Source organism: Aptenodytes patagonicus, chromosome 2 (genome assembly GCF_965638725.1).
Source record: "Aptenodytes patagonicus chromosome 2, bAptPat1.pri.cur, whole genome shotgun sequence".
Taxonomy (NCBI): Eukaryota; Metazoa; Chordata; class Aves; order Sphenisciformes; family Spheniscidae; genus Aptenodytes; species Aptenodytes patagonicus.
Window position 1 is genome coordinate 63,327,493 of NC_134950.1, and position 27,963 is coordinate 63,355,455.

General features: G+C 38.0%; 1 protein-coding gene across 1 annotated transcript; it reads right to left on the minus strand.

Annotated features, from left to right (window-relative positions):
* Positions 1 to 165: 165 nt before the first annotated feature.
* On the minus strand, positions 166 to 27,797 carry CD226 (CD226 molecule). The gene is made up of 6 exons (XM_076330060.1): positions 27,752 to 27,797; positions 27,129 to 27,461; positions 10,792 to 11,124; positions 4,053 to 4,164; positions 3,144 to 3,204; positions 166 to 1,886 (listed from the first exon to the last, which is right to left on the minus strand). The coding sequence occupies exons 1-6, from the start codon at positions 27,795 to 27,797 to the stop codon at positions 1,755 to 1,757; spliced, it is 1,017 nt and encodes a 338-aa protein (XP_076186175.1). The 3' UTR covers positions 166 to 1,754.
* Between the last annotated feature and the right edge of the window lie 166 nt (positions 27,798 to 27,963).

The following is a 27,963-nucleotide window of genomic DNA, read 5'->3' on the forward strand; positions in this document are numbered from 1 at the left end:
ACTTAGAATTATCTGCTACGACATTTGATAACTCAGGAAATAAACCAACTTATTTATAGTACAGTTCTGTGTATCCTCATCAACTTCACATGCAAGCATTTATATATCTGAAAACCTTCAGTAAGTGAAATATAAAACCATATCCCTTGCAATGTGTATGTGTCCTTGTTCAGGAGTACACAAAACCAAAATGACGTGTTTTCTAATGGTATATGACATTGTAAACAATTTAAGACTTCAGTGCTAGGTTGAAGGACAGTTTGGTTTAGGTTTTTAGATTTTTAGCTGAAGTGTAGGATAACCACAGGATGCTATTGCTCAAATAGTTCAGAGGAGCCTTGTGTCCACATTATTCTCAGAAGAACCTAGACTTCTATTTTCCTGTGCACGTGAAGAAAGCTTTCCATTGGAGAAGGCCACGCAAAATGTGCTTTTTACTGTCAGGCTGTTGATGCTCCTTCCTAGCCAGCCAAGTGGAACCAGTAACTGACCTGTAGGCAGATTCACGATACCTCCCCCCCAACGCCTTTCAAAAAAAACCCCACAACATATTCAGCAACACTTTTACTAACGCTTCAAGAGAAAAGGGGAATCAAGCATAGGTGGGCCAGGCACATGGTTTGTAGTATGCAGACATATATGATTATCAACCATCATAGTAACACCTTCATCTACTGGGATTTCATCCTCAGTAATAAAGCAGATTTGTAAAAGACCAAAAGATGTGTAGATCCTAATTCTCAGGTCTGCCTTCTAGTTCTGTTTGTTTAAGGATTTTTTTTTTTTGTCTGTTTGTTCAATTTCTGTGTGGTTTCTTCTGTAGGTTTCAGCAGAATATATACATATATGCACACATACAACTACATATGTATGTGTATTGTTTTGTAAATGTCCTCAATCACGCTTTTTTCTGCTTTGCATCATTTATTCATTTATCTTCCATGTTCTCATTTATTTTTTGTGCAACTAAACCTTATAATAAATTATTATTAAATATAACCTGACAGTGACAGAGTCTTCATGTTTTGTTTTCTCTTGGGCATGGGGGGAGAGGTGGGGAGGAAGGAGGGAGGGAGGAGACCAGGGGCTACACTTCTATTCCATCCCCAAATAGAAAGTGCTGAAATAACTGTGGTGATGGCAAGAAGCCTGTAAAACCACACAGCTGTCAGATAGCAAGCTTCTGTTCATACTTTTAAACCTAAGTTCAAGGATCCCTGATATATTTGCTTTTGTCAGCTGAATAGTACTGTTTGCCCAGCAGCAAAATAACACCTCCTGTGTGAAAAATCATGGATATTCATTATTCCGCTCTCAATTTGAGATGCAAAAGTCATGGGCATAGACAACATCGAGCACATTTTCTTTCTCACCCTCTCACATAGCCTTCTCAAACACATAGATTTCTCAGACCAAACTTTATGTAAACATATGCAGCTCCATTCTGCGTATCAGAGCTGTTCTAAAATTCTTACTTAAGAGTGCACCTACCGGGTAAAAAAGTTTAAATTGCAGAAGTACAAATAATCTTTAATTCTACATATGAATCAAAGGATATGTTAATGCTGCAGGCTGCAATACAACACAAACACACCTGGTGTAACCTGGCCCAGGCTGGCTCTCCAGCCAAAGCAGCCCAGGCAGTGTTCAGCACAGACAGTTTGACCTTCCACGTCTCACCGGCGCAAAGAAAATGAAGTTTAAGCTGCAAATATAAGGCCTGTGCTTTGGTTACTTCATTCTTAAGAAGAAATCTAATGAGGTTTGTGTGAGACATTTTTGCAGTTGATGTAAATCTCCTCTGTCTGCTCGAGTAATGATTCTTCTCCTCTTCTTTCTGTGTTCTGTGTGCCATGAAAACTGAATCTTCCATAACTGTTAGCAGGCTAGAAGAACATTAAAAAAAAAAAAAAGAAAAGAAAAAGTTGAAGGACTTTTCTCAAAACAGCTACAACTTCGAAAAAGGAGAAAACCATCAAATTTTCCTCATATGCTGATTTATTATTGGGAAATACTCAACCATCAATCAAAATATTTTCCATCTTCTTGTTTTCTACGAATACATTTCAGGTTCAAGTCATATGAAAAAAGAGGTTGCACTTTGAATATATTTCCCTGTTGTCCCATATAAGGCGCCTGCTAAAGCGTCAGTGGAATGCCCCCTTCCCCTCACATGCACACTTCAGGTACTGAAGTAGTCTCCTATGTCAATCTTAAAACATGAATTACTCTAAAGGTATTGACCATGCTAAGAATTAGTCACGTCATTAAGACAACTTAATGTGATGGTACTTTGGTTAACTGGTATGGGAGGAAAGATGGTTTCTGAAGCAAATGGCTAGTCCCTAGCCTATGGTCACCCTAGGAAAAACTTCATTCTGGTACAAATAGTGACCGGAGTCAGAATGAGAGAAATGGAAATGACAGGAGGTCAAAGGGCTTTATAAGGACATATCTACAGTGGAGCTCACTGTTGGATCATACAGAAGTGCAATCTGAGAGGAAATAGGTGGAAAGCCAGAGTCTCACATACACTGTGAGAATGGGGTCATTTCCCTAAGTACCACATCACTTCATACCCCAACTTAGGGTATGAAAAGACAAGGCAGAAGCAGTGAAGTTGGCTCCTATCTTTCCACTTCTACACTTCAAGCCTTGAATAGGATTATTAAGGGGGAGAAAAAGACTCAGGGCTCCAAAACGTTGATTGTTGCAATACAAAAAGAAAGGAGAAGCACTGAAAGAGCTGTCCCAACAAATTATAGCGAAGCTGAACTAGAACAAATAGATAAAGACAAAGGGTATCACAAGATACAATTTTTTTCCCTAGCTTTACAAGTAGCAACTTGAGGAAAAAAGGTATGAACAATACACAAATAATATAAAAACTAGCAAACCAAAAGAGCTAATTTGTTAATGATATGGAACACAGTTGGGTCTCTAAATGTAGCTGTAAAATATTAAAAAATATTAATCAAAAAAGATGAATAGTGATGATCATACTTTAAAATATTCAATTTTTCCTGTCTGTATAGTTTAAGATTAGACTATAATATTCAAGGGTATAAAGATCAGATACAGGAGAGAAAGATGTTAAAAGAAATGTGCAATACAAAATACAAGTAAACTCCAGCTGATCTTACCTGGGTCTGAGTAGAGTACAAAGCTTTTGATAAGGCCTCTGTGATCCTCTTCCTCTTGTTTCTGGTGACACATATTCAGTCAGAAACACAATGGAGGGAACTGCACGCTGCATCATAGTATAGTCCAAAATATCTAATTCCAGCATATGAGAGATAATGCTGGTATTGCTTACTTTCCCACTGAAACCAATAAGTGCAAGTAGCGTTTCCTCTGACTTGCAAACTGTAACATGCATGAGATTAGCAGTGTTTCATAAAGGCCCAGACACAGATAAAAAGGCCTTCTGATTCAGGGGCAAATACAATAATATATTGCCAGCAAGTTCCAGCAGCTTCATGTGTTGTAGTAGGGGAAGAAATATTTTTTCTGCTCACTATTTCTTTTTATTGGAAGCAGAGATTCTGAATCAGGCCATAGGCGTATATTTGGCAAGGAATACAGCAAACTTAGATAATGGTTTAAACTATTAATCTGGATCCAGCTGTGATGAAATTTGGAACATAAAATCAAAAGACAAAAAATGGTAGAAGATTTGGACAACCTCAAGATGTTACCTATCCTCCTCTATGCACAAGATAGGAACAGCCTATGCCTAGGCTTCTGTTATTCCTGACAAATCACCCTTGACATGAAGTTTCAGCTAATACCACTGTAAGCATTTAGCTGACGAAGGAACTTGAGTAAGCCATTTGGTTTTTTAATGTGAAAAAAGGAAAAAAAAAAAAAATCACTTTTTTCATTGGCTGTAGAACTGATTAGTTTTTTCAAGTTTAAAATTATGGCAAGAAAATTAAATTTTCACATCTACCTTTTTTTTTAATTGGTTCTGAAGGAGATAGTAGGATGAACTGTCAACGCCTTCATACTTACCCACCTCAGTGTATCAAACAAATTGGTATGTTACTCACTTTTTGCGATAAGCAGTGGTGATGCAAAAGATCAGTAGGAAAATTAACAGTAAGACCACAGCAGAAATTCCTCCAGCTATGTAGATAATAAACCATTTGGGATCCCAAGTTGCTAAAATACAATTGTAATAAATGTGATTAGTATTTTGTATAAACCAGCATGAACTTGTTATGACAAACTAAGTTGAAAATCAACAATTATGTAGAGACATTATTCCATGACAGCTCATGCTCAATATTCAGACCTCACAACCATTTCCTCATTTCTGAAATGCATTTGTTATGCTGAACTAGCTCTTACAAAAGTTGTGACTGGGATGACCAAAGGTGAGTGAACACAGCACAGTGATGCCTTGTATAATCCTTTCCTATCTCCCTCCCTCCCCAAGTGAGAAAACAGTCCAACGGCATACATAAGTGACTTGATATATGGATAATAAAAGCACTCAGACTACTTAAGTGAATGTTCTTGGCATTGTAAAGGTTGTCCCATAAGAGATACCTAACAATCATGCAATACTTCCATGGGCAACAAGACATTTTTCAGACTACCAGGAAGATCATTGCAGTGCCCAAGATGTTTTCTATACAGTACTGCAAAGTTGTATCAGTTATTTTCTGCTCTAATTCAAAAGGAAATCTGTTCACTTTTTAACAAAAATATTTCCGCAAAAATTTCTCTCATTGTGATTTTTTTTTTTTTTATAACCCAGTACTGTACATGCCTTGATGATGGACATCAGGAAACCTACCCTATTTTTTCTAACCTAAACAAAAATGGTTCATATGAGAATTGCAACCAAGGCAGGAAAAGTAACATTTATAGTAGCTTTGCTTAAAATGCGTAGACTTCTTCACTATGGAGTCAAATCTTCAAATGAAGCTAAGGAACAACACGCAATAACTAAAAGGTAGAGACAGGCCAGACAATGGCTTCAAGGTATAAGTCAATATATTCTTATGGTGCTCAAGCTTGTGGAGAGGTGATGTTATATTATTCTCATTTTTTAGGTTAAAAAAGACGGAGAAAAAAGAAGTGATATACTCAAAGTCACACAGGAAGTCCACAACACAAATCCTCAGTACAGTTATCATGCATTTAAAACACTTGAGAATTTTTCTCTTGTCACAATTATGAACTTGGTTAGTGGTAGCATTTAAAAAAAAAAAGTGTGTTAAACCACAGAACTTCAAGTCAATTTTTTGTAGCGCACCACAGTGCCCTGCTTCCTGCTTCTCTGTTGCATCTCTGCACTAGCACTCTGCAGACTTGAGACTAATAGCACAAAAAGCAAGCAAACACAAATAGTATGTAATAAACACTTCTGTACATAGTGTATTTGTGGCTAGCAGCATCAGCTACCAGGACACAGTATCAGCTATCAGGACACATCTTAGCCAGACGATCTTACCAACTTCTTGGCCACAAACTTATTTCTTGTATTTCAGATACAGACTAGCAATTCATTGGTGAACAGGGACTAAAAAACTGTTTTTAGTTTAGTCCTTCCTTAATGTTCTTCTCACTGTACAGAGGAAGACAGTATCTAAAGATGAAACCACAGCTGCCCCAAAGAGCTTTCATTCTGGGTAGACAAGAAAGTAACATGCTCAGTTCATAAACAAAGGAAAACAATCAGCATCACTAACAACACTGAGCCATCACCAGATGGCTTTTCTCTCCTGGATCAAAAAGGTTCACAGCTTCTTATCTGGCCATCCTGAATACCAGCTGAGACTTACTCAGGTACACCTCTTTAGTATTAACATGGTCATTGGAAAGGATAACAAAAAATACTGATCACAGAAGAGCCTTATCCTTGAATTCTAATGTTATTCTACTGGAAAGAAAAAAGAAAAAATTCTCGCAGAAGTTTGTACTGCTGAAGGTACGTGACACAATAGAGAAGGCTGCCTGATAACAAAAATTGATGTCCTTTGTATTATGATCACATATGAAATCACTCTACTTCCAGCATGTTTTCAACTGCTGTGTACTTAAAATGACAGGATGGTGCATATAGCTATGTCCAACTTCAGGAAAAATTATAATGTCTTTTTTTACAAGTGTTTAGCTACCTGCCACAGAAAATCATTATCTGTGCCAGTGAGTACTTACTGAAATAGGGAGAAACCATCCTGTAAGCAACAAAGAAATTTTAAGATTTTAACTACTCTGTTAAAAATCATGCATTTAATTAGCATCAAGGATGGGTAAATCTGTATAGAGTTCCAGACTTCAGCAGCATCCCCACCCTGTAGTCTAATCACTCCAGACCTCATTTTTCTTTTCCTGAGATTTCACCTTCAATTTTATCAGGTCAAGATAATAATCTCTGAGTTAATGAGTTTGAGAGCTGAGATTATCAGCTGTCAGTTAAATTTGGATGAGAAAAATCATTAGGTTTTTTTTTTTTTTTAGAAGAAACAACAACTCAAAGCCCTTTTGCCTTTTCTCATTTGAAGTGAGCAAAGCTTTCCTGAGGCATTTGTTTTCTTTAACAATACAAAACCTTTTGTAATTACCGACTTTAACATAACATTCAAGATTTTGCAAAAACATGTCAGAGGCTTGTCATGTGACTCTTTAGTTCTTGTGTTCTTATCAAAGGTGATATGCTGTCAGGAGGCTATTAAGTGTATTTTCAGCATCAGTACAATTTCTGTTAAGCATTAAGCAATGAGTCCCTCTCTCTCCCATCTTCGTAGCATTGGCATTTTCTCTGCAAGATTGTGAAATTTTTTTGTGTGAAGGTTTTTCACCTTCAGTGCACTGACTTTGGTTTTGAGAAGGAAGCACTGATGGGCCAGACAGTTATTTGTTCTAACAAGAGATTTGAACTGCACTGTAAAGATCTTCATGTAGCTTGTCACATGCCTTGCTGGACTGGCGCATATGGTATGCTAACTAGACATCACTGAAATAGTTTTGCCAACAACTGAAAGGCAGAAATCCAGCACGAATGCACCAGAAAAAGGTGGTTTGTTGAGTAGAGACCCACAGACGTACTGATATTTTATGCTCATACTGGATGAATTCATGAAGGAAGAAGGGAAGCTAATTTCACTCCTACCCTGATTCTCCTCACCCACGACTGCAGCCTTATCTTCTGTCTTTTTTCTATGGCACAGCAGTACTGCTGTCTCCTCGCAGCTCAGAAGCGCTGTATGATAACCCTCAATGACTAGATGAGTAGTCCCCTGCTTTTCATCTGGGTGCTATGAAGATCATACTGGGTGCTACTGAAAGACATTTAAAGGACAATTTAAAAGCACAGTCAACAAGGATTCACAAAAAGAAAGTCCTGTCAAACTAATTTGATATCCTTCTACAATAAGGTCACCTGCCTAGTGGATGAAGGGAACAAATGCTGGATTCTGCACCTAGGACAGAGTAACGCCGGGCACAAGTATAATTTGGGAGAGGAGTGGCTGGAGAGCAGCCCTGCAGAAAGGGATCCGGGGGTGCTGGTCAACAGCAGGCTCAATAGGAGTCAGCAGTGTGCCCTGGCAGCCGAGAGGGCAAACCGCACCCTGGGGTGCATCAAGCACAGCATAACCAGCCGGTCAAAAGAGGTGTTGGTGCAGCCTCACCTTGAGTACTGTGTGCAGTTCTGGGCCCAACAATTTAAGAAGGATATTAAGGTACTTGAATGTGTCCAGAGGAGGGCAACAAAGCTAATGAAAGGGCTAGTACAAACCATAACGTAATTCTGACCCCTAAACGTACATTTGAATACAACCACCAACCAGTTTTTCAGATCTAGTGGGAACACACAGCAACACAAAATGTTTCTATTTTCCTTTGTCTAAGAGAGCTTGCTATCCCACTTTCTGCTAAAACAAGAGAAAAACTTATTAAATCTTTCTAAAAATGGCTAGGTCTTCAAGATGGAATAAGCATTTATTTTTCAACCCTTCTAATTTTTCTGTTCTTTCATATGACATGTCCCCTTCTTTCCCAATCATCTACCAAAATAATGTGTGGATTTTAAGTCTGCTTCTTTCCTTCAAAAACATGCTAAAAAAATGAAATCTAATCAAAGGAAAAAGCAAGGTAACTAAAAATCAAAAATGGGTTTAGATGTGGAATCTGGTGACATGACCAATCTCCATATTAATAGAATTTTTAAAAGGAAAAATATAGTGAAAAACACATCAGAAATTAACCCAAAGTCTCTTGAACACATTACATAATTATGTAATAGTCAGCCTCCTGTTTCTGTAAGTGCTGTCCAACAAAAGCTGCACTACTTTACATACACATGTTGCTTTATGTGTTCCAGGTTTTGAAGTCAAAAAAGATTTGCGGAAGACCCATTTCAGGTGGAAATTCCTGTTACTGAAAAACAACAATCACAATATTTAGTGGGATAGAATAGGCAAACTTAATGATATTGAATGGATCTCATGGTTTTATTTTCACTGACGTTCGAAAATGTTAAATGCAGCGTGCCAACTTCTACTGAGAGAACTGCAAGAACATCACAGGCTTTCCCAACACTTGAATACTTGTTCCCCCTTCTCTCCCTTTTCTCTTCATAGGAATTCCAGGCTGTTTCTCCTTGCAAAAATACATTCACCTTTAGACAAGAAGCAAGTGCTTCTTTCTACTGTACCACGTCTTTGAATCAGCGGGTTTGGAACTATTATCAGTTCTGCAAATAAACCTGTGCTCTTATTTCTACCTCTTTTCACCCAAGATTCCTCCTCTTTAAAAATTCTTGGCATCTTCTCAACGATAGCTTCTCAGAAAAAAAAAAAAAAAAAGAAAAAGAAAAAGGAAAAAAAAGTTTCTTATCTTTCCTTTTACTCTCTCTCAACATAAACAGAGTTTTCCTTATTACTGTTTACAGTGCAGCTATTCTTCCAGCTCCTAGACTCAGTATGTCAAAACATCTCTGGAACTGGGTAAGGTGAGAAGTTTTGCAGTACACATGCAGAATCACACCAACAGACTAAAAACATTGGAAGAGTTTGGTAGAAAATCCAAGCTAGAGTGTAGCTTAGCTGTAATGCTAAGCTAAAGAAAATGAAGCAACTGAACTGATAGAACATACACAGAAAATAGCATAGCGAGTTTCTGTCACCACTTGGTTTATTCAAGCCAAAGCTGTTGCATCAAGCAGAGTAAGTCACTCGTGAGTTTGTGAGAGACTTCACTGGCTATACCACAGGGTGCGGTGGGAGCTGACGCCTGGCCTGTCACTCCTTTCCCCTTAGTGTTTCTCCATATCTCACTGGAAATATTAATTGCATGTTATGAAACAGTTGCAGATGTTAAAGAGAAATAATTGGAAATCCTTGACACTTTGCTTCCTTTGGAATTAATGAAAATTCAACAAAATGCACTTCATAATATGGAGTGAGGGCTTAAAAGGGAGACAATGGGGTGACTCATATTGTACTTCAGCTTCTTCAATGGTTTCAGACCTTTTTTTCTCCAATAAACAGGCATAACTATGATGGCATTGTTAGAACAAAAAATGATAAATAGGGTTTGTTTCAAGAGCATAAGAAGCATGGAAACAAAACTTTTTCTGGAGAAGAAATAGTTTGTGCAGGGAAGACTGACAATTCTTAAAGTTACTGTATTGTGATACAGTGTACCAGTCTCATGCTTCCATTTTGTTATGAGAAGCACTGCACTTGGAGTAAACAAAAAAGATTTTTATTGCTCTACAATTTGGATATGCTTGATTATATGAATATATTCAACAGTTTGAAATTTAAATGTTTAAAATTGTCAGAGGTGAGAGGAATTTTTCTCCTGATACCCCTTTTCTTTTCATCACATTCTGCTCAATTTCATGGTCTTTTATGGTCAAGTATTCAGAGTAAAGCAGGTCAGCATTTTTTTCCCAAGCACATTCTCCACTTCTCAATAACAATATCACAGATCACGCATATTCTGAAGTTTCATACCCCATGCCACAGCTCTTAGCACTGCCAAAGAGAGGTCAACTAACACATATTTATTACCAGGAACAAAAGCAGTACCCTCAAAAGATACCAGAGAGCTGGACTGAATGCTGCAACAGGAGATGAAGGACTGGGGTGGTACAAGAACCACATCTTCAAAATGCATGCTATAGAGAAGAACCAAAACTGAGGTTTTTTCAGTCATAACCGAAAATAGAAGTCAAGCTGGGATTGAGCTCACAGTTTGAGAAATCTTGTTTTAAGTGTCTACGTATGGAGACCTAAGCTCCCATTATAATCAAACTGTGACCACAGTCACAGCAAAACCTAAAGAGCTTCTCAGCTCCCCCTAAAGAAACTCCTTATATGAATAAAGTAGAGGCCATTTTACAAATTTTTACATTTTCAAATGAGAATGTGCTCTTTTCCTTCATTGGAGGATAGTTCTCTCCCCTGGGACCCTGCGGTGCACTGAGCTAATGGGGAATTCCCCTCGTGGCTTCTTTGGGAGAATGCCCACCTCTCCCTGCAAACTCAGGCAGCCTCTCCTCTTCCAAAGCGTCTCCTTCCTAACATCAAACCAGTTTCTCACAAACAGGTCTAAAGTAATATATGAGATCAGACAAGCTTAAAACCAGCTTCTTTCTGTGAAACAAGATTAACTGTTAACTTTGCTATCTTTTACACGCTGCTGATTGGAATGTAGTATTTAAATAAATCCTCACTTGTTATTGAAGAGTTATTTTATATGGGTAAAAGTGTTAATACCTCAGAAGGTCCTACTGTGAAAATATTTACCACTTCCTCCTTTACTTACCAGCCACAGTAAAACTCATCACATAGGTTTTGTTTCTTCCAGTAGCTACACAGCGGTACGTTGCAAAGTCAGAGGCAGTAAAGTTTTGAATGACGATCATGGAGTTTGCCTGATCAGAGCAATCCACCAGTGTACGCTCTTTGAAATCTGAACCAAAGCTTTGCTTTCCTGACAAGTTGCACAGAACAACGGTATCTACCTGATCTGCTTTAATCCTTTCCCACATCACTTGCTGCACTGAATCTCCAATTTTATAAGGGCAAGTAAAAGCGACATTTCCTCCTGGCTTGGTAAACACGGGATTATCTTGTTTCTCAAATACTTCAAAAGCATCTGTTGAAAAACAGAAAAAAACAAAAAAAAAAAGCTTATATTTCATTCAGGGGAAGTTTAGTATCAACAATTCCTGTATGGCAAATATTAATGAAATTGACCTACAGCAGAAAGATACTCAAATAATTTGAAATATTGAAAAATATCATTTATACCTATCTATATTTTTGTGCACATTTAGACAAAACAGTCTTTATGGAACTGCGAGGCTGCAATGACATGGCAAGAAGGCTACTTCTATACATTTTGAGTACATGAATGTTTTATCAACTGTTTCAGCAAATATTCAACAGCATAAATTATGGGGCCAGTCTAATTAAATTTGTGATAGTCTTGTTCTGCTTTCACACTAATTATAAAAAGAAAATGGTTTGATGTGACCCTCAGGATGTGCATTAGTAAATTATGTTGCAAGACATTCCAGCCTATGAACTGCAATTGTCCCATTCCCAAACCTCACCACTTAAATAAAAAATTTCTTAACTATTTGTATACTCTACTTGGGAAAAACTTGTGTGATAGTCAGGCTGTGGTATGAAATGAGTCTTCTAGACAAATTCAAGCCTTCCACCACATATAAACCATAGGAACATTATATTTTAAATAATTTTGACTGAAATCCCTCTGCTCTGAGTTGTTGGTTTTAGTAATAGAATTCACTGTTTACAAATCAAGAAAAAAATTTTAAGTCTTCACTGGAAAGATTGTCAATGTTTCTGATATTCAGAGCATTCAATAGCCATTTGGTTTCTAAAGTCAGTTTTGTAATGGATATATTCCTAAGTTAGGATTAGCACTGTCATCTTTTTGAAGACTTTAGTATTGAAAAAGATTAGTGATCAGACTGCTTTTCCTACACTGTAAAAGGACTGATCTTTCAAGCTGTTCAATGAGTTTCTTTTTTTATTAGATGTCTTTATGTCAAAAAAATGTGACTAGTATATATTTTTAATGTGTTTACCTCTATGTATTGTAACAACTGGAAGCAAAGACAGAAAATTTAAATTGCATAGGAAAAACGACAGTCATTAAATGCATCAAAATCTGTTTTAAAAAAAAGAGTTTCAAAATGAAGCTGTAGCCAGATTCATGGGATGGGGTGGTTGCAGCAACACTCTGAGTGGAACAGAATACACTGTAGGACTGAGCTAGATTTAGATCCTCCTTGATATAACATTTTTATCAAAAATCTAGAGGGAAAAATGCTGGTAAACTGTATTGCTTTGGATGCTGGTAGTGCCAGGGTTGTCAAAATCATAGGTACTGGAGAAATCATCAATACAGGGTGGCTTACCTCGCCTCCTAAGCTAGGGGCAAAGAGTAATAGGATTTCATGTGGGCAGGTATACTACCCTAAATCTAGGAATAAGTGATTCCATTCATGTTGGCGGGATGGAAACTTCATTGTGGAAATATGTGACTTCTGAGACTTGTGCAGTCTCTGTGAAACGGTGAATGAAAAAGTCTAGCCTGTAATTTTTTTATCAATGGAACACAGCACAGAAAAATTACATTCCCTCTGCCTTTGGAGACCAGATGTATGATTAAAACATTGAAATGCTGAAAGACAAAAGGAACTATGTCTAATGAGTTTACCTAAAAAAAATTAATGAAGAACTTGAAGATCCATGTAGACTGCAATCAAGGACACAGAAAGTTAATGATAGACAAGGACAGAAGAGATATAAATTCACTAAACTAAACAGAAGGTACAACACAGTGAAGCTAATTAACTCCTTGGACAGCTTGCCAAAGACAGCTAATTTTCTATTAGTGAAGACAACTGCCAAGGCTGGATAATCATTTAAGATATCATGCTAGTTCCAGCAAGAATTTACTCATGGAAATCTAAGTATTATTCAAATCAGACTACTATGATGGAACTCTACACTTGCAAAAGATGTTCCTTGTAGTGCAGTCCCTCAAAAGTCACTACACTAGAAAAGGTTTGGGTTTTTTTATATCTAGCAGCTTTAGATCTGCAGATTCAGATTCAGATCTGCTAGGGAAGAGGGGTAAATGAAAAGGTAATTGAAACCAATTCTCTCTCTTGCCCATCATATTCTTACAGGCCAGATCCTTTCCTCCTGTCCCGCTTTCCAGACCACTAACTTCCAGAAACTGCCTGCTTTACAACAAATCACACGTTCTTCCCTGAGAAGTCTTGTATTCTTCACTGTGCAGTCTTTGCTGTCTTCTTCTGCTATAAGCAAGACCTACTGCTACCCACGTTCTCCTTAGGAGCCTTGAAGTCTTCCCGTCTGCTCCTGGGTCCGTCCTTGCTGCCCTGTTCATTCCATCCCAATGTTACCCTGAACTCCAGGTGTTTCTCCATTCTAAACATGCCTATAGGGAAATTATGTGGATGATGATGGTGATACCTCCCACCTTCCAGGAGATTCCCACCTGACCCAAACCAGAACTGTATAAAAACAGGCTTCTTCCTGCTGCCCTGCTGTCCATTTGCTAGAAAAATATACATTATACATATGGTGAACTGTAAACAAGAAGATAAAACGTTTTCCATCAAAATCATGAAAATGCCTTCTACCTTAAAACTTATTAGTTAACTTTGTATGTTATGTTTGCCAAACAATATATCACAGTTTCCCAATAATATATAATGCTACAACATACTATAGTATACTACAACAAGTACATTAGAAAGCTAAGGTTGCCTTGCAACTTCAGTGAAGAATTTCCAGGTGCAAATCTTGATATATTTGTATAATTTGCTGGTATACAAATAATAAATAATATGTTAATAGTGAGAACTATGTACAAACAGCCAAATCAAAAAAGAAACAGTTTTAAGATTCTCGGCCGCTGTACATTCTATCATAACCATTTTCAAACACAGACATCATGACACTTTTTTTTTTTTTTTGCATTACATGTGTATTTTACTTGACAGTATGCAGGAACATTCGGGCATTTTCACTCTTGATGAAGGATGTAAATCGCTCTCCTTCTTACCGCATGATACCTTACACAACTTAAATGGTTATATAAGGCACAAGCAGTGGAGAATCTGGCCTACGTAGTTCTAATTAAATCTTCCAAGTACACTAAAGTGTTCCAGGCTTTTGTTTTAAGGAACCTTCCCATTTTATTTTGACACCAGCATGAGCATAGTTCTTTCATTCTCCCTCGCCTCTGTTCAACCACTTTCTTTATTTAACACCTTTCTGAACACAGTTTCTTTGCTCTCAGCCTGGTATGCGTGGGATGAGAACCTCCCATTCTGAGAAATACTTTGATGGGAAAAAAGGCATACCCACACACCTTCACCCCCGCACACACACAACCCAAGGTGACACACCACGTGTGAACATTTCAGAAATGCTAAAAAAACGTATCATTGCATCTGATAAAAATAGACTTCCCCTGCCCGCTGCTCATTCTGGCCACTGCTGCTTGCTCTGCCCCCTGCCATGGCCACGCTGTCTCTCCTCCTGGACAGAAGGTAGGAGGAGGTGACAGCACTCATGGTAGGTGCACTTGCCTCTCTTTAGTAAAGAAGTCCTCTGTGTTTGATATCCTCCCTGCATCTCTTTTGGCAGAATGTTATCTCATCATATTTTGCAGTTATACATATTTCCATCTATCTGCTTTAGGGCTATTAGGCTTTTAAAGGAGAAAAAATGTAAGCTTTCATATTTTTAAAAACATAATATTTCCATATTTTTCTTGAAAGTAAATCTCAGAAATATAGAGGTATATAGAATGTAAACCAGCTTCCCAGGATTTATAGGATCAAGCAACTAAACCGAAATTCTGCAGCAGGGAAATTGATGAAGTTAAGAAATTCCTTTTGGAGGGAAAATAAAATAATGGTGTAATCTTTTTTTTCCCCCTCCCCCCCCCCTCCCCCCCCCCCCCCCCGCTACAAGCAATTAAAAGTCAAAATGAATGTTACGTAAATGTTTGGTCCCCATTCTTTAGGTAGAGATTTTCAGACTTCCTACTTTTTGGTTCCTGTCCTACCCACTTTGATTATTCTTTTTGTTCTTTTGGTCTCCGATAGGATTAGCTGGTTTTGTTCCTTCAAAGGAAAGTTGCTTAGATACCTGTACTTGTTTTCAGCTAGTTTATTAATTTTTAAAGTCCATATCTATGATGTTTTAATTACTGTTCACTGCAAGTTTCACCAGTCTCAGATTTATAATTTTACACAAGGTTCCAGAGTTTCACTCTGGACTACACATAAGTCTCATGCATCCCTCCTGGTTTAAAACCATATACAAAGGAAAAAATATTCATACTTCAGCATCAGTTCTGCAACTTCAGAAAGGCAAAATTCAGCACAGTAAAATAAAGTGATGCAGAAAAAGCATGTTTCTGCATCTCTGTTTAGGCTTAAAGCTTAGCAGAGGTTAAGTACTACCAGAGCCGGCTTTACACAAAGAGAGTTACATCAGCTGCTGCAGGCAAGCGCACACACTGCTGAGTAACAAAAGCGGGGAGTCACACCCCACGCTCAGCCATCCCAGCACACAGATATCTTCCGTGTGCTCCCAGGTACCACAAGGCCAGAACAACCTCAGACTGATGGTAGCAGAGCTACCTTCAAAGTAGCTACCCTTCGGAAGTAATGCTCTCCATCAGAAATAACTAATGACCTGAGCAGATTTTTTCAAAACTGCAAAGATGACTTAGCTCTACAGCAGAGACAGGTTTCCACTTGGTTTGCTGAAGCTCTGCATACAAACACAATCTTCCTCTGCTTATAATAAGTGATAAAATAAATTGCAGATGAAAAGGAGGCTTAAAATTTTATGAAGAGGGACTTTCTTTGGGGCTCTTCTTTTCACCAAGAAAATCAACTTTCAGATGAGAAAATACTTCAGGAGTGACCCCTTCACCCTTCCTGAACAGGCTAAATGTGGAACTATATTTATCTCCCAAACTAATGTTTTCCAACTGTATTAGCACATACCACACAATTTTGTTGAATTTCTAAAAAAATGTTTTTGCCCTTTTTTGGATGAGACAAGGAAACATGGATGCATAGCTATTAAATAGTAAAGATCTTAATTTCTAATGAGCTACTGACACCAGTTCTACAATCAGACTCAGAAACCAGCAGTAGTGCAGTGTTTGAAAAGGATGTATTTTTCTAATAGCAACTATTTGGATCATAAAAGTTAAAATGAAAGTATTTATACTCCTATGCCCTTAAAACACCCATTTAAATATATATTAAATCATATGGTGACAATTTGGTGAATCTTTCTGTACCAATTATTAATTCTGCATGATGTTATAAACACTTAGCATGCAATTGTAATTCACCTGCCAATTCCAGTTTGTTTACATATATTCCATTACTCTTTGTTGTTATTTTACTCTTTTAAGCTGAACCTTAGTTACCTAGAGTGCGAGGAAAGGGAGAAACCAAAGAGAGGGAGAGAGAAAGAGTACAATGCTAATAAGAGTGAGAAAATCATCCTCTCTTCAGGTATAAACATTCATGAACTTCCAGCAGGGAGAATTTCATTGTTGGGGAAGAAGTCATCTGATAAAAGCATATAACGTACTATGCCAGGATTCACCCGCAGGAGAGTCTTGAAGATGTAAGAGGTCAGAATTTCAAATTTTCATCCTCTTCAGGAATTTCATCAGTTCAGGACGAAGGGAATGTACCAGCAACAGGAGTTCAATGAGCAGACAGAAGGAGTGACACAGGATACTGTGCTCAGCCTTCACTTATCGTTAATGATCCATATTGTCTCACAGTGGATGAAGAGAAATGCTGTACTGAGAAACTGCATGTCACAGCACGCGTGCATGTGCGTGTGTGTGCATTTGTGCCTACCTGCTCATATCTTCCACGAGGCTCCTGAGGGTCAGACTTCAGGCAGAGCAGAGGATATCATGCTTTAAGCCACACAGAAGAAAAAAGGCAGGGGAGAGGGGAAGGGAAAGGGTGTGAAAAATCAAACTGGCTCCTAAGGACAACTATTGAACCAATGTTTCTGAGGAGGGAAAGCCAAGGGTGCCAAGGTGATGGACAAGGTACACACCCATGCTGCCCAGCCCCAGAAGCGTTATAATGCCCAGGAGTGCAGCATGAGTATGCACTGTGCGGAATTGCTGCCCTGCATCTCAGATCCTCGTTATTACTTTTAACGTAACATTTTATGGACTAAAAATATATTGGAGAAGAAGAAAAGATACAGTTTATTTCATAATAAGTTTGTTATGCAGCTTGGTACCAGGTAAGAAAAGGGAAGAAATCAATATATCATCAGTATTTTTTACCGAATGTTTCCTTTCCATTTCTTTTTGTCCTGATTAAGTTATAAATTATATTCCTGTCTGACAGGCCAGCTGAAAGAAAGGTTCATCATTAGAAATATAAGCAGCAGAAAGAGTTCTGCAGATGGTACAATTTCAGAACATAAAATATTAATCACCTCTTAGTGATTTCCTTTAGAGTATTGGGAAGTTTAACTATCTGAATCTGAATTCCTTTTAGCCTCTGCTTTTCGCCTACCTCTGTTCATTCCATAACCTGACATATATTTCCCCAAATAAAATATTATTCAGTCTGTCCTAGATAAATTAATACTATCTCCTTAATTCTGAATATTTTAAAGCTGTCACTTTGCACTTTCCATTTTCCCCTGCAGTTGCATCCTGTAATGATTTCCAAATTCCATTATCTCAAAATTTCATCCATTACATTTACACTTTGAGAAACAAAAAACAAAGTTATACAACCCTTGGATCTGGCTTTAACTGCTGGGTGTCACAGCAGTTATGGTTGATACTAAAGAAAATACTATACTTTAGTCAAGTTGAATTTCCCAGTGGTGGCTGCAGTGGCATAGAATTAGGGAATAGTAGCTGAGAAGATGAACTATTTTTGGCTTATAGAGGTAGGGGAATACTTGCCCCCTAAAATTTTTTTTAACCCACTAGATTCAACTGCCCCTTCTTCCATCGTGTCTATGCTTTCTTTTTATGTTTGACTTTAGTCAGAAGCTTCTTGTTCATCCATGCAGGCCTTCTGGCATTTTTGCTTGATTTCCTGTTTGTTTGGATGGATCATTGGAGGAGGTTTTCCTTTAAAAACTTTTCTCCATCACTCTTGGGATTCTTCCAAGCAGATCTCTGAATGGGCCAAAGACTGCTTTTCTGAAGCCCCGGGTTGTGATCCTGCTTTTTTACTTTTATCCCTTTCTCTTGGGATCATGAACTCTACTATGCAGCCAAGGTTGCCCCTGATCTTCACAACCCCAGCAGGTTCTTCCTTCTCTGTAAGTCTGAGGTTGAGCAGAGTGCCTCCTCTCTTCAGCTACTTAATCACCTGAGTGAGGAAGTTATCATCAATGCACTCCAGAAACCTACCAGATTGATTGTGCCCTGCTGTGTTGCTCCTCTACATATACTAGGTGGTTGAACTCTCCTGGAGAGAACCACAGAATGTGAAGCTTCTTCCAGTTGTCTGATGGAGGCCTCATCTATATCAGGCCTGATCAGGCAGTCAGTAGCAGACACCCACCATAACATCACCTATGTTGATCTGCCTGCTAATCCTGACCCATGAGCTCTCAGCTGGCTCATCATCCATCCCTAGGTAGAACTTCTCGCACCCCAGCTGCTCTCTCACATAAAGGGCAACTCTCCTTCCCCACTGTCCCAGCCTGTCCTTCCTAAAGAGCCTGTATCCAGCCATTGCAGCACTCCGGTCATGTGAGCCATCCCACCATGCCTCTGTGATCCCAATGAGATCATAGCCCTATGTTGTGGTTTAACCCGGCAAGCAGCTAAACACCACACAGCCGTTCGCTCACTGCCCTCCACCCCCCAATGGGATGGGGGAGAGAGTCGGAAAAAAAAAAATTGTGGGTTGAGAGAAAGACAGTTTAATAGGACAGAAAAGGAAGGGAACATAATAATAATAGTAATAATAATAATGATAAAAGAATATACAAAATAAGTGATGCACAGTGTAATTGCTCACCACCTGCCAAATGATGCCCAGCCAGTTCCCAAGCAGCGGTCACCCCTCCCCCAGCTAACTCCCCCCAGTTTATATGCTGAGCATGACGTCATATGGTATGGAATATCCCTCTGGCCAGTTTGGGTCAGCTGTCCTGGCTGTGCCCCCTCCCAGTTTCTCACTGGCAGGGCATGAGAAGCTGAAAAGTCCTTGACTAGTGTAAGCACTACTTAGCAACAACTGCACACAGAGCTCTAATCCCTTGTTTGTTGCCCATGTTATGTTCACTATTGTACAGACACTTCATATGGTCATCCAGTCATGTTGATTTCCCAGAAAAGGTATGAGAGCTTCCCCACAATGTGTCCCCTCAGCATTTCCTTATTTGTGTGGACATACTTGGAATGGTCACCCTTGTGCCCTGAGTTGTAGTTTTCAAGGTGTTTCCAGTCCATATAATCCCACACCATTTGCTTGTCGGCCCAGTCCACTTCCTCACTCATTTGTGGGTTGTCATGTCATTTTCCTGTTAAAGGTCCCCTCACCAGCCTGCTGGCAAGGACACTTTTTCCCTACGTGCTCAGGTGGATACTTTCTCTTCCTAGCAGTCCTTAATCATCAAAACGGGTCCATGATGATAAAAGGTAACACTCTGTTGTTGACACCAGCCGTGAAACTGGGTCTTGACCAACAGAATCCTCCCTTTCTTCCCAGGGCTTTTCCCTTCTTCAGCACCTTATGAGACACCACCTAAGCTGCCCATGTCCTTGACCGCCACCTCCAGCACCATGCAGTCATGCCTGATGTACTCCAGGTCTCTCCTGGACTCACCTTTGGTGTACGTGTGGAAAAGCAGCAGGGGTTAGGAGTTTGAGGAGTAGGCAAGCCTTGGCAGTCTCTCTGCAGCATCCTAGTCTACCCTGGCAAGCAGCAAACCTCCCCAGACAGCAGCCCGGGTCAGCAGATAAACAGATGAGAAGTGATGGTCATCCCCAAATTATCACACAACAGCAAGTCAGTTAATAGCTATAGTATCCAGCTGACATGCAATGCATGTTCATCAAAACAATGCTCATAGGGAACATACAAAACAACCCTTTTAATTTTGTCTTATTTTGGTAAAAACACAGCAGTCCTCATGGGTACTGAATGGTACAATTTTTTCCTTAACATAGCATATTCTGATGCAAACACAGTAACCAAGAGTACATAACAGCATCATTATTCTTAGAAACTAACTGAACATTCAAAATGGTAAGGAGTAAAAAGAAGAAAAGAGGGGAAAAAAAAGTTTAAAAATTCCAAGTGCTGAATAAAAGGATCTGGATGCTCTGATCGCTAGCCAAATAAAACCAAAAATGTTATCACATTGTCTGTTTCCAAAAGACAAATTTTCTCAGGTATGTCAACAGAGAGTCATATACAAGACAAAGAAGGCATTATTCTGCTTCATTTAGCAATGGTAAGACTTTAGATAGAACATGGTGTTTCATTCTACGTATCTTATTTTAATAAGGTTATATACAAACTGGAGAAAATTCTGATGAGAACAAGAATGATGAAATTTAAAATCATGAGCAAAGAAGAAAACTTAAAAGAACTGTGTTTGTTAAGTACAGAGGGATGACTGAAGGCTGGCAACATGAAAGCCTTCCTCTTTTTTCAAAGGAAGGAGTACAGTGAAAAAACTCAGTATTAAACAAGAGGTATCTAGGTTAGATATAATGGGAAAAAAATCTCCTTGTAAGGTTGGTTAAGCGCTAGAATGACTACATAAGAGTATTATGCATGCATTTCCAACATGGGAATCAGTCAGGGATGATACAGATATGCTTATCCTGCCTCAGAACTCAGAGATGGATGAATTCAGTTTGGAATGTTTCTTCCAGCCTGAGTTTTCCACAATTCTATAATTCCTTTTGATCTAAGCTTTTCCTTCAGAAAGGAAGAGGAGATATCTGCTCTACTCCCAACAGGGCTGGTTTGTTTTTTTTCCCCTAGCCTTTTATACTGAAGGGACATCCAATCCTTAGTTCATGACAGAAGATAAAAAGTAAGAAAAGCAGCATTTAACAGGTCAATAATCACAGCAGAGGTATGAAAAAGGCAGCTTCACTTGCCTCCATCCTCTTGCTTTCTAATTAGGTGCTGACAATGTGGTTGACACTGTGTAAGATACAGAGATAGTTCTTGCTCTGGAGAGCTCAGAGTCTAAGAGCCAAAGAATGAAGATCCCTCAGGATTAGTTCTTGCTTCCATGTGCTTTAAAGGGCTGATAATTTTTCACTGTAGACCTATGAATCACATTCTAAATTGAGACAGAGATAAAGAGAAAGCAAGCTATTTCAGGTGAATAGGGACTTGAAAAAAATCTATGCAACGTGCTGCTTTTGGCAGGCAGAAGGACATTAATATAGAAGTAAGTGCTGAATGGCATGGATATCATCACACTAGCTAAGAATAGAAAAGCTCTGTCTCTGCTACCACAGAAGAGGTGATAACATTTATTTAAAATAGCATATTTAAAATATGGGAGTACTTCATGGTACATCTGGCATTTAAATACTCTATTAATGAACTTCCATTCTTATTCAGAGTTGCTAGCAAAACATATCTCCTGAGCAAATGGTCCATTGTTACTGATTGACAGAAACAGAAATTTACTCATGAATTAAAAAAAAAAATAAAAAAATTAAAAAAAAGAATTTCCAATCATATAACGGGGGGGGTGGGGGGTGGGTAACAACAAACAACCAATTATGCAACTCTGCATAATTCACATTAGGGATGTAAAAGCCATTACAAACATCAAAAGGATATTTCCCATTCTATTCAGAGCATGGCATGGGAATTTTTAGGACAAACTAGTACTATTTTAACACCTAACTGAAATAAAACTCCTGAGAAAATAAACATAATATACAGAAATTCATGTTAGAATTCAACAGTTTTGAAAGGCAAATAAACAAACACAGGACAAAAATATTCCAGGTAATTTTAACTACATTCACTCTTTATGAAAATAAACATACAACACTGCCCTGCCATAAAATCCAGTTTTCATTTAAAGAGTTTATATATCTGTCCTGGTTTCGGCAGGGATAGAGTTAATTTCCTTCCTAGTAGCTGGTACAGTGCTGTGTTTTGGATTTAGGGCCAGAACAAAGTTGATAACGCACCGATGTTTTAGTTGTTGCTAAGTAGTGCTTACACCAGTCAAGGACTTTTCAGCTCCCCATGCTCTACTGACTGAGAAGGCTGGAGGTGCACAAGAAGCTGGGAGGGGGCACAGCCAGGACAGCTGACCCAAACTGGCCAAAGGGACATCCCATACCATGTGACATCATGCTCAGTGCATAAACTGGGGAAAGCTGGCCGGGGGGGGCCGCTGCTGGGGGACTGGCTGGGCATCGGTCGGCAGGTGGTGAGCAATTGCATTGTGCATTTGCTTGCTTTGTATATTCTTATTACTATTATTATTATTATGATGATTTTATTTTATTTCAATTATTAAACTGTTTTTATCTCAACCCATGAGTTTTCTCACTTTTACTCTTCCAATTCTCTCCCCCATCCCACTGAGGGGGGGGAGTGAGTGAGCGGCTGTGTGGTGCTCAGTTGCTGAGTGAGGTTAAACCATGACAATATTGCATAATTTTTCACTGCTGAAGACTTCTGACTTTCTATCTAGATGTATAGCAAAGGCATAGTGTATAGGAGTAGAACAATATCAGTTTGTGATCCCTCTAATGTTGTTTATTATATTCTATATTTTAAGTTAAATTTGCATTATATATTTGTCCATCATGTATTTCAAGATTGCTGATCCAACCTTAGCTGATTGAGTTCTGCATCACAAAGCTCTTCACAAGCTGATTTACTTTGCCTCTAAGACAGTTTTTGCCTACACTCAATCATCTCTGATTCTGTTAAATTTAAAAGAATCAATATTCTAATTATACATTTCTATGGAAACTTAAAAAATCCTTAATTCAGCTACATTTGTTACATAAATTGTACATTAATTGCTACATTTTGATGCAATGCAACCTAGAGAACTATTAATAAGGCCAAATGGTTTGGGAGGGTGTGTGAAGCACATGAAGCCAGAGGTACTTATCAGTACTTCTCAAGGCAGAATGAATCAGAAGATAGTTTGTTGTTGTGTAGGAGGCATCAATACAGTGGTCTGGTAATGTGGAAAGTATTGCACTGAACTGCAACTGACAAAGAAATGCCTCGTACTTTCATAAAGGCAAGACAGAAAAGGGCAAGATTATCATTATGGGCAATGACAATATAAAGCTAAAACCAAGTAGTAATGGTGCGTCATATATCATCACAGATATGAGTGCAATAGGAAAAAGGTTTTACGTAGTGTCTATATAGGAAGCCTAAAATTAAACCCATTAAGTTCAACAAAGTATTGGACCTGGAAGACATTTTAAATGTAAATTATCACTAATTTATTGTGCCATGTTGGGAACAAGACCGAAATACACTTCAGATTTGTAGAAGTCTTAAGATCTTGATGTACAGATATTAATGGAAATCACATTTTGAACCAAATATTTGTCTACTGATCTTGTCTTAACATTTCCTGATGATATATCCTCATTATAATGCTCCATAGAGTCAAGAATCCCTTGAATTCAGTTCTGAAAACTGTTGGATATATGTTCACAGTACAGGAAAAAAGAAGTACAGATTCACCCAGCTGGCAAATACCTTCCTGTGGGATCACGAGACTATACTTTGCCAACATATTCATGTGTAGGCATGGCAGAACATACTCTCAAGTTCTTCGCAGTTATGGTACAGAATTTCAGCCTGCATCCACTTGTAAGAATGTCCTGTAACTACATAACATGTAATGTTTCCAGTATAATATCCCGAGTATTACTGCTTTTCTGTCAGCAGGTTTCAGTAACTGACAATAAAGAAAACATTGATAACATTGTGCAGTCTGCAAGAGTTCTTTCTCACCTATTTCATAGATGTCATAGGAAATTTTAGCCAAAATTTAAGGCAAAAAGAACAAAATATGTCCTAACATTTTGTTATAGATCCTGATACAGTCCCAGGACTAAGCTGAGACCACATCTAATAAAAAACTCCAAACAATTACTACAATAATTACATCAAAAATTTGATAAAAGTAATGTTTTATCTTCCATCTGCCAGTGATGCAATGAGGATAGCACACCAAGAAAAGACCTCTGTAATGAGAGCTATAACCTTCTCTGTCTCCTGGGATCTGAGGTCCTTATGACAGCTCAGCCATTGCTTATCCAAGATTAACCTTTTTTGGTTTTTTGCTTTGGTTTTTTTTACTTTTGTCCCTGACTGAAAAAGAATTGTGGTCACCCCACCCAGACCGTGGTGGGGTGAACTGCCGTTCTGCAACCAGAGACTAAGCCAGGAGCAGAGTCCTAAATAGAGTTTCTCGGTATTATTTTGCCACCTCATACACTGCAATTCTGTAGTGACCTTTATTCACTCAGTAGCATCTTTAGTCACATATGAAAGAGTGTAACCACAGTGGACTTTTTATTTATAAAGACACCTTTACTCTAAAGGGAAAGAAATAGGGATGTTGTCAAAATACTAATAAAAAGAAACGTGCTTAATGCTTTTTAAATACTTGACTTTTTTTTTTCCTCTTTCTTTGTTTTTGTTTAAAAAATCAAGTCATGGTCCCAAAACTTTTTTAACTGCTTGATCTTGTAGTGTCAGGGTCTTGTTAAGACTTGAGTTGCTGGATCTAGTGACACTACTGTAACCATTAGACACTACTTGAAATATTTACTCCTTAAGCATCAGCACTTGAGGCTTCAAACTATGCAAATGAAAAATGTTGACAAATCAGAATCATACCAGTTTTACTCACTTTGTATTCATAGTTTTAAAAAATTATACAAAGCACGTGGCAAAGCAGAATCAGACGCATGACCTCTGTTGATTACCAGGAATGAAGCACTAGAGCAACTTTGAACAGTTTGAGAGCAGAAACACTCATTGTCTTGCAAGCCAGCAAAAGTTAATCCAAGATACTTTATCCAAATTTATGTAACTGCCAGCAGATATGATTGCCATGTGAAGAACATTTCACCTTATACTTTAATCTAGTTAAGAATCTCCCTCATGAGTATAATGTCATATGGCATTATTTCCATTTATTTCCATTATTTCCATTCAATGGAAATTCTGAAAGCCAATCATATATTCTATATTCTGTTGCCAGCTTTCATTGAGGTATGCACTGCAGATTCCTCAACGGCATACTTGGTGCAGGAATGTCTCTGTGTCCCACAGTAACAGGTCAGTATAGATAAATCCTGACAATTTTCAATACCCTGGTAGCACAAATGAAATTATAAACCAGGCTTTGACACAAAAACCTTAATAATATCAACTTAACTTCATCTGTGCCAATTTACCAGAGCAAGTTTCAGTTTCATGTTGAATATTATGTGTCCACAAAGTTGCATCCATTTAAAGGCAGATACAACATTAGCTTAGCCAAATAATCTTTAAAATTAAAATCACAAATTGCAAAGCATTAGACACCATGCAATTCCTTAAAAAAAAAAAAACAAACTATTAAATGTTTCTTGATTAACTGTTATAAACAGAAGAAATGGATTTTGCAGTGAGTTGTTTATTTGTCTGGGGTAGTGTAGGTAAATTAATGCTTTTAGAAAAGTAATGTCTATTGGGAATCAATAAGGCATAAATCCCAACCAAAGAAAACAATGTAATTGAAAAAAAGTTTTAATTACCTATAAAATGATCTTTCTAATATGTTGGCCAGATTTCTTTATACCACAGAATATCAGATTCCTTAAAAACCATTTCATTTTCCAGGACCTCAACTCTTTGTGTGTATTAATCCTGTAGAACAAGATCCAGGTCCAGTGACATTGTAAGACTAACACTCAGCTTTCTCAAAGCTTTTTCCCTGGTGCAGAATAAAAAGACTTTAAAGATGAACATCAGTGTCCTAATTTTACAGGTTGGAAGACAAAGAAGAAAAATTATAAATCTAGTGTCAGCAGCAAGTTAAAATACAGGTTGCATGGAATTGAATTTGAAGTTTACTGTCGATTTAATTAAAGGAAGATGTCATCAGGGAGTTTAAAATATTTAGTACTGATGAAGGTGTTAGGAAAGTAAGATAAAGCCTGACTGATAACAGTTTTACTATAACTACTACATAAATAAATACCTTCTCTAAACTCAGGTTATAATAACATATTTAATTTACAGTGCAGATTGAAGTAGTAATATTTTATCTTCACTGGTGATACACTTCATTCTCTTCAGGTCAGTGTACATAAAGATCATGTTTATACACATCTATCGGGAGCTGAACAGGATTGATTGTTCCTGTTCCCAGAAACCTTGATTCTTTAAATGGAAAAGGATTAATATCTATTCAACATTATTATCTCCCTCTGTAGTAGGATTAAATTAATATATTTGAAAAATGGGGGATTTGCTGCTGGTTTAGGTTTGTGTTTTAACGTGCTCAAACCAAGAGAGAAATCCTGCATACTGAGAATACTGAATCCCACAGTATCATTTAAAAGAATATACCAAGATTAATCTTGGAGAAGCAATGGCTGAGCTGTCATAAGGACCTGAGATGCCAGGAGACATGGTTCATCCATGTAATTTTGTGGGTAGTTGCAATTTCATCCTCTGAAGAGATCCTATAGTTTCTTGAAATGCTATGAGAACCTTGGCCCAATGGAAATACCACTGTTGCAATAACCGTTAGTACCTGAAGTCTGCCATGTAACACACTGCTGTTGTGCCATCTGTCTGTCTCCTCCAGTTCCCCTCCTATCTTCCCGCTTCTCTTAAAATGACCTTTTGTCAAAGTAATATAATTCTTTTCTGTCGTGCTAGTTCTTTTCCCCAAATTACTCCATTTCTGCATGCTATATAATTGCAAAGAAAAATTACAATGCCAGACACTCCTTAAATTGGCAGGGATTTCTGTTTTGCATATATCAGAAATTTAAAAAACAATGAGAGATTTACTTACCTGTCTGAATAATTTCTATTACCTTTTCCCAAATTCCATCTGGGTAAGTTACAATGGAGCAGAAGTAAAGACCGACATCCTCCAAAGTGCTCTTGATGAAGGATAAGGACTTATCTTCCCTGGAAGCATTTTCAAAATAAATTCTTCCATTGTATTTGTCTTCAATATGTATGCCATAGATTGGATGCAAGACAGCTATATTTTCTTTATGAGTTACATTAAGTTTCATCCAGGATGTCTGGATTATCACGGCTTTCTTTGGATATATGCATTCCAGTTTCACCTTCTCAGTAAGTTTTACAGTTGAATCCACAAACTTTCCTTCCACTTTGGCTAAAGTACACACAGAAATTCAGCTTCAGAATTAACATAATTGAAAATTGAAATTATAGAAAAACTCAGAAACAACTTTGGCAGCACGCCAAGCAAAACACTGAAGAAAAAGTTCACTAAAAAAGAAAACCAAACCCTAGACATTATTATTACTTCTAACTTATGAATATCATTGAACAGTTAAAATTTGTCTGAACCACACAGTAACACACTTGTGAATTGTGGTCATATCTGTCATGATGCAAAAAAAAAAGGAAGGATGTTAGCTAGGAATAAGAAAGCAATCTTACTTCCACAAAGCTGGAGAACAACAATAAGGAGAGCTGCGTGGTCCATCTCAAAGAACACTGGAATCAGTGACTGCAGTGCGACACATTTTTATTCAATCTCTGCACACCATGTGCCCTTCTCACAGGATGTTTTCACTTTTGAAATATGAAAAACATCATGTGCTTTTTACTTTCACATTCTAAGAAACACCAAGTTTGAGGTCTCGGTGCCG

Bases quoted from the DNA above. Each gene is read 5' to 3' on its own strand.
- CD226 (XM_076330060.1), bottom strand. From the start codon at position 27,797: ATGGACCACGCAGCTCTCCTTATTGTTGTTCTCCAGCTTTGTGGAA. The intron at 4,165-10,791 runs GTAAGTAAAGGA...ATTGTATTTTAG, and splicing joins GATGAGTTTTACTGTGGCTG to CAACTTGGGATCCCAAATGG. The intron at 3,205-4,052 runs GTGAGTAACATA...ATGTGTCACCAG, and splicing joins ACCACTGCTTATCGCAAAAA to AAACAAGAGGAAGAGGATCA.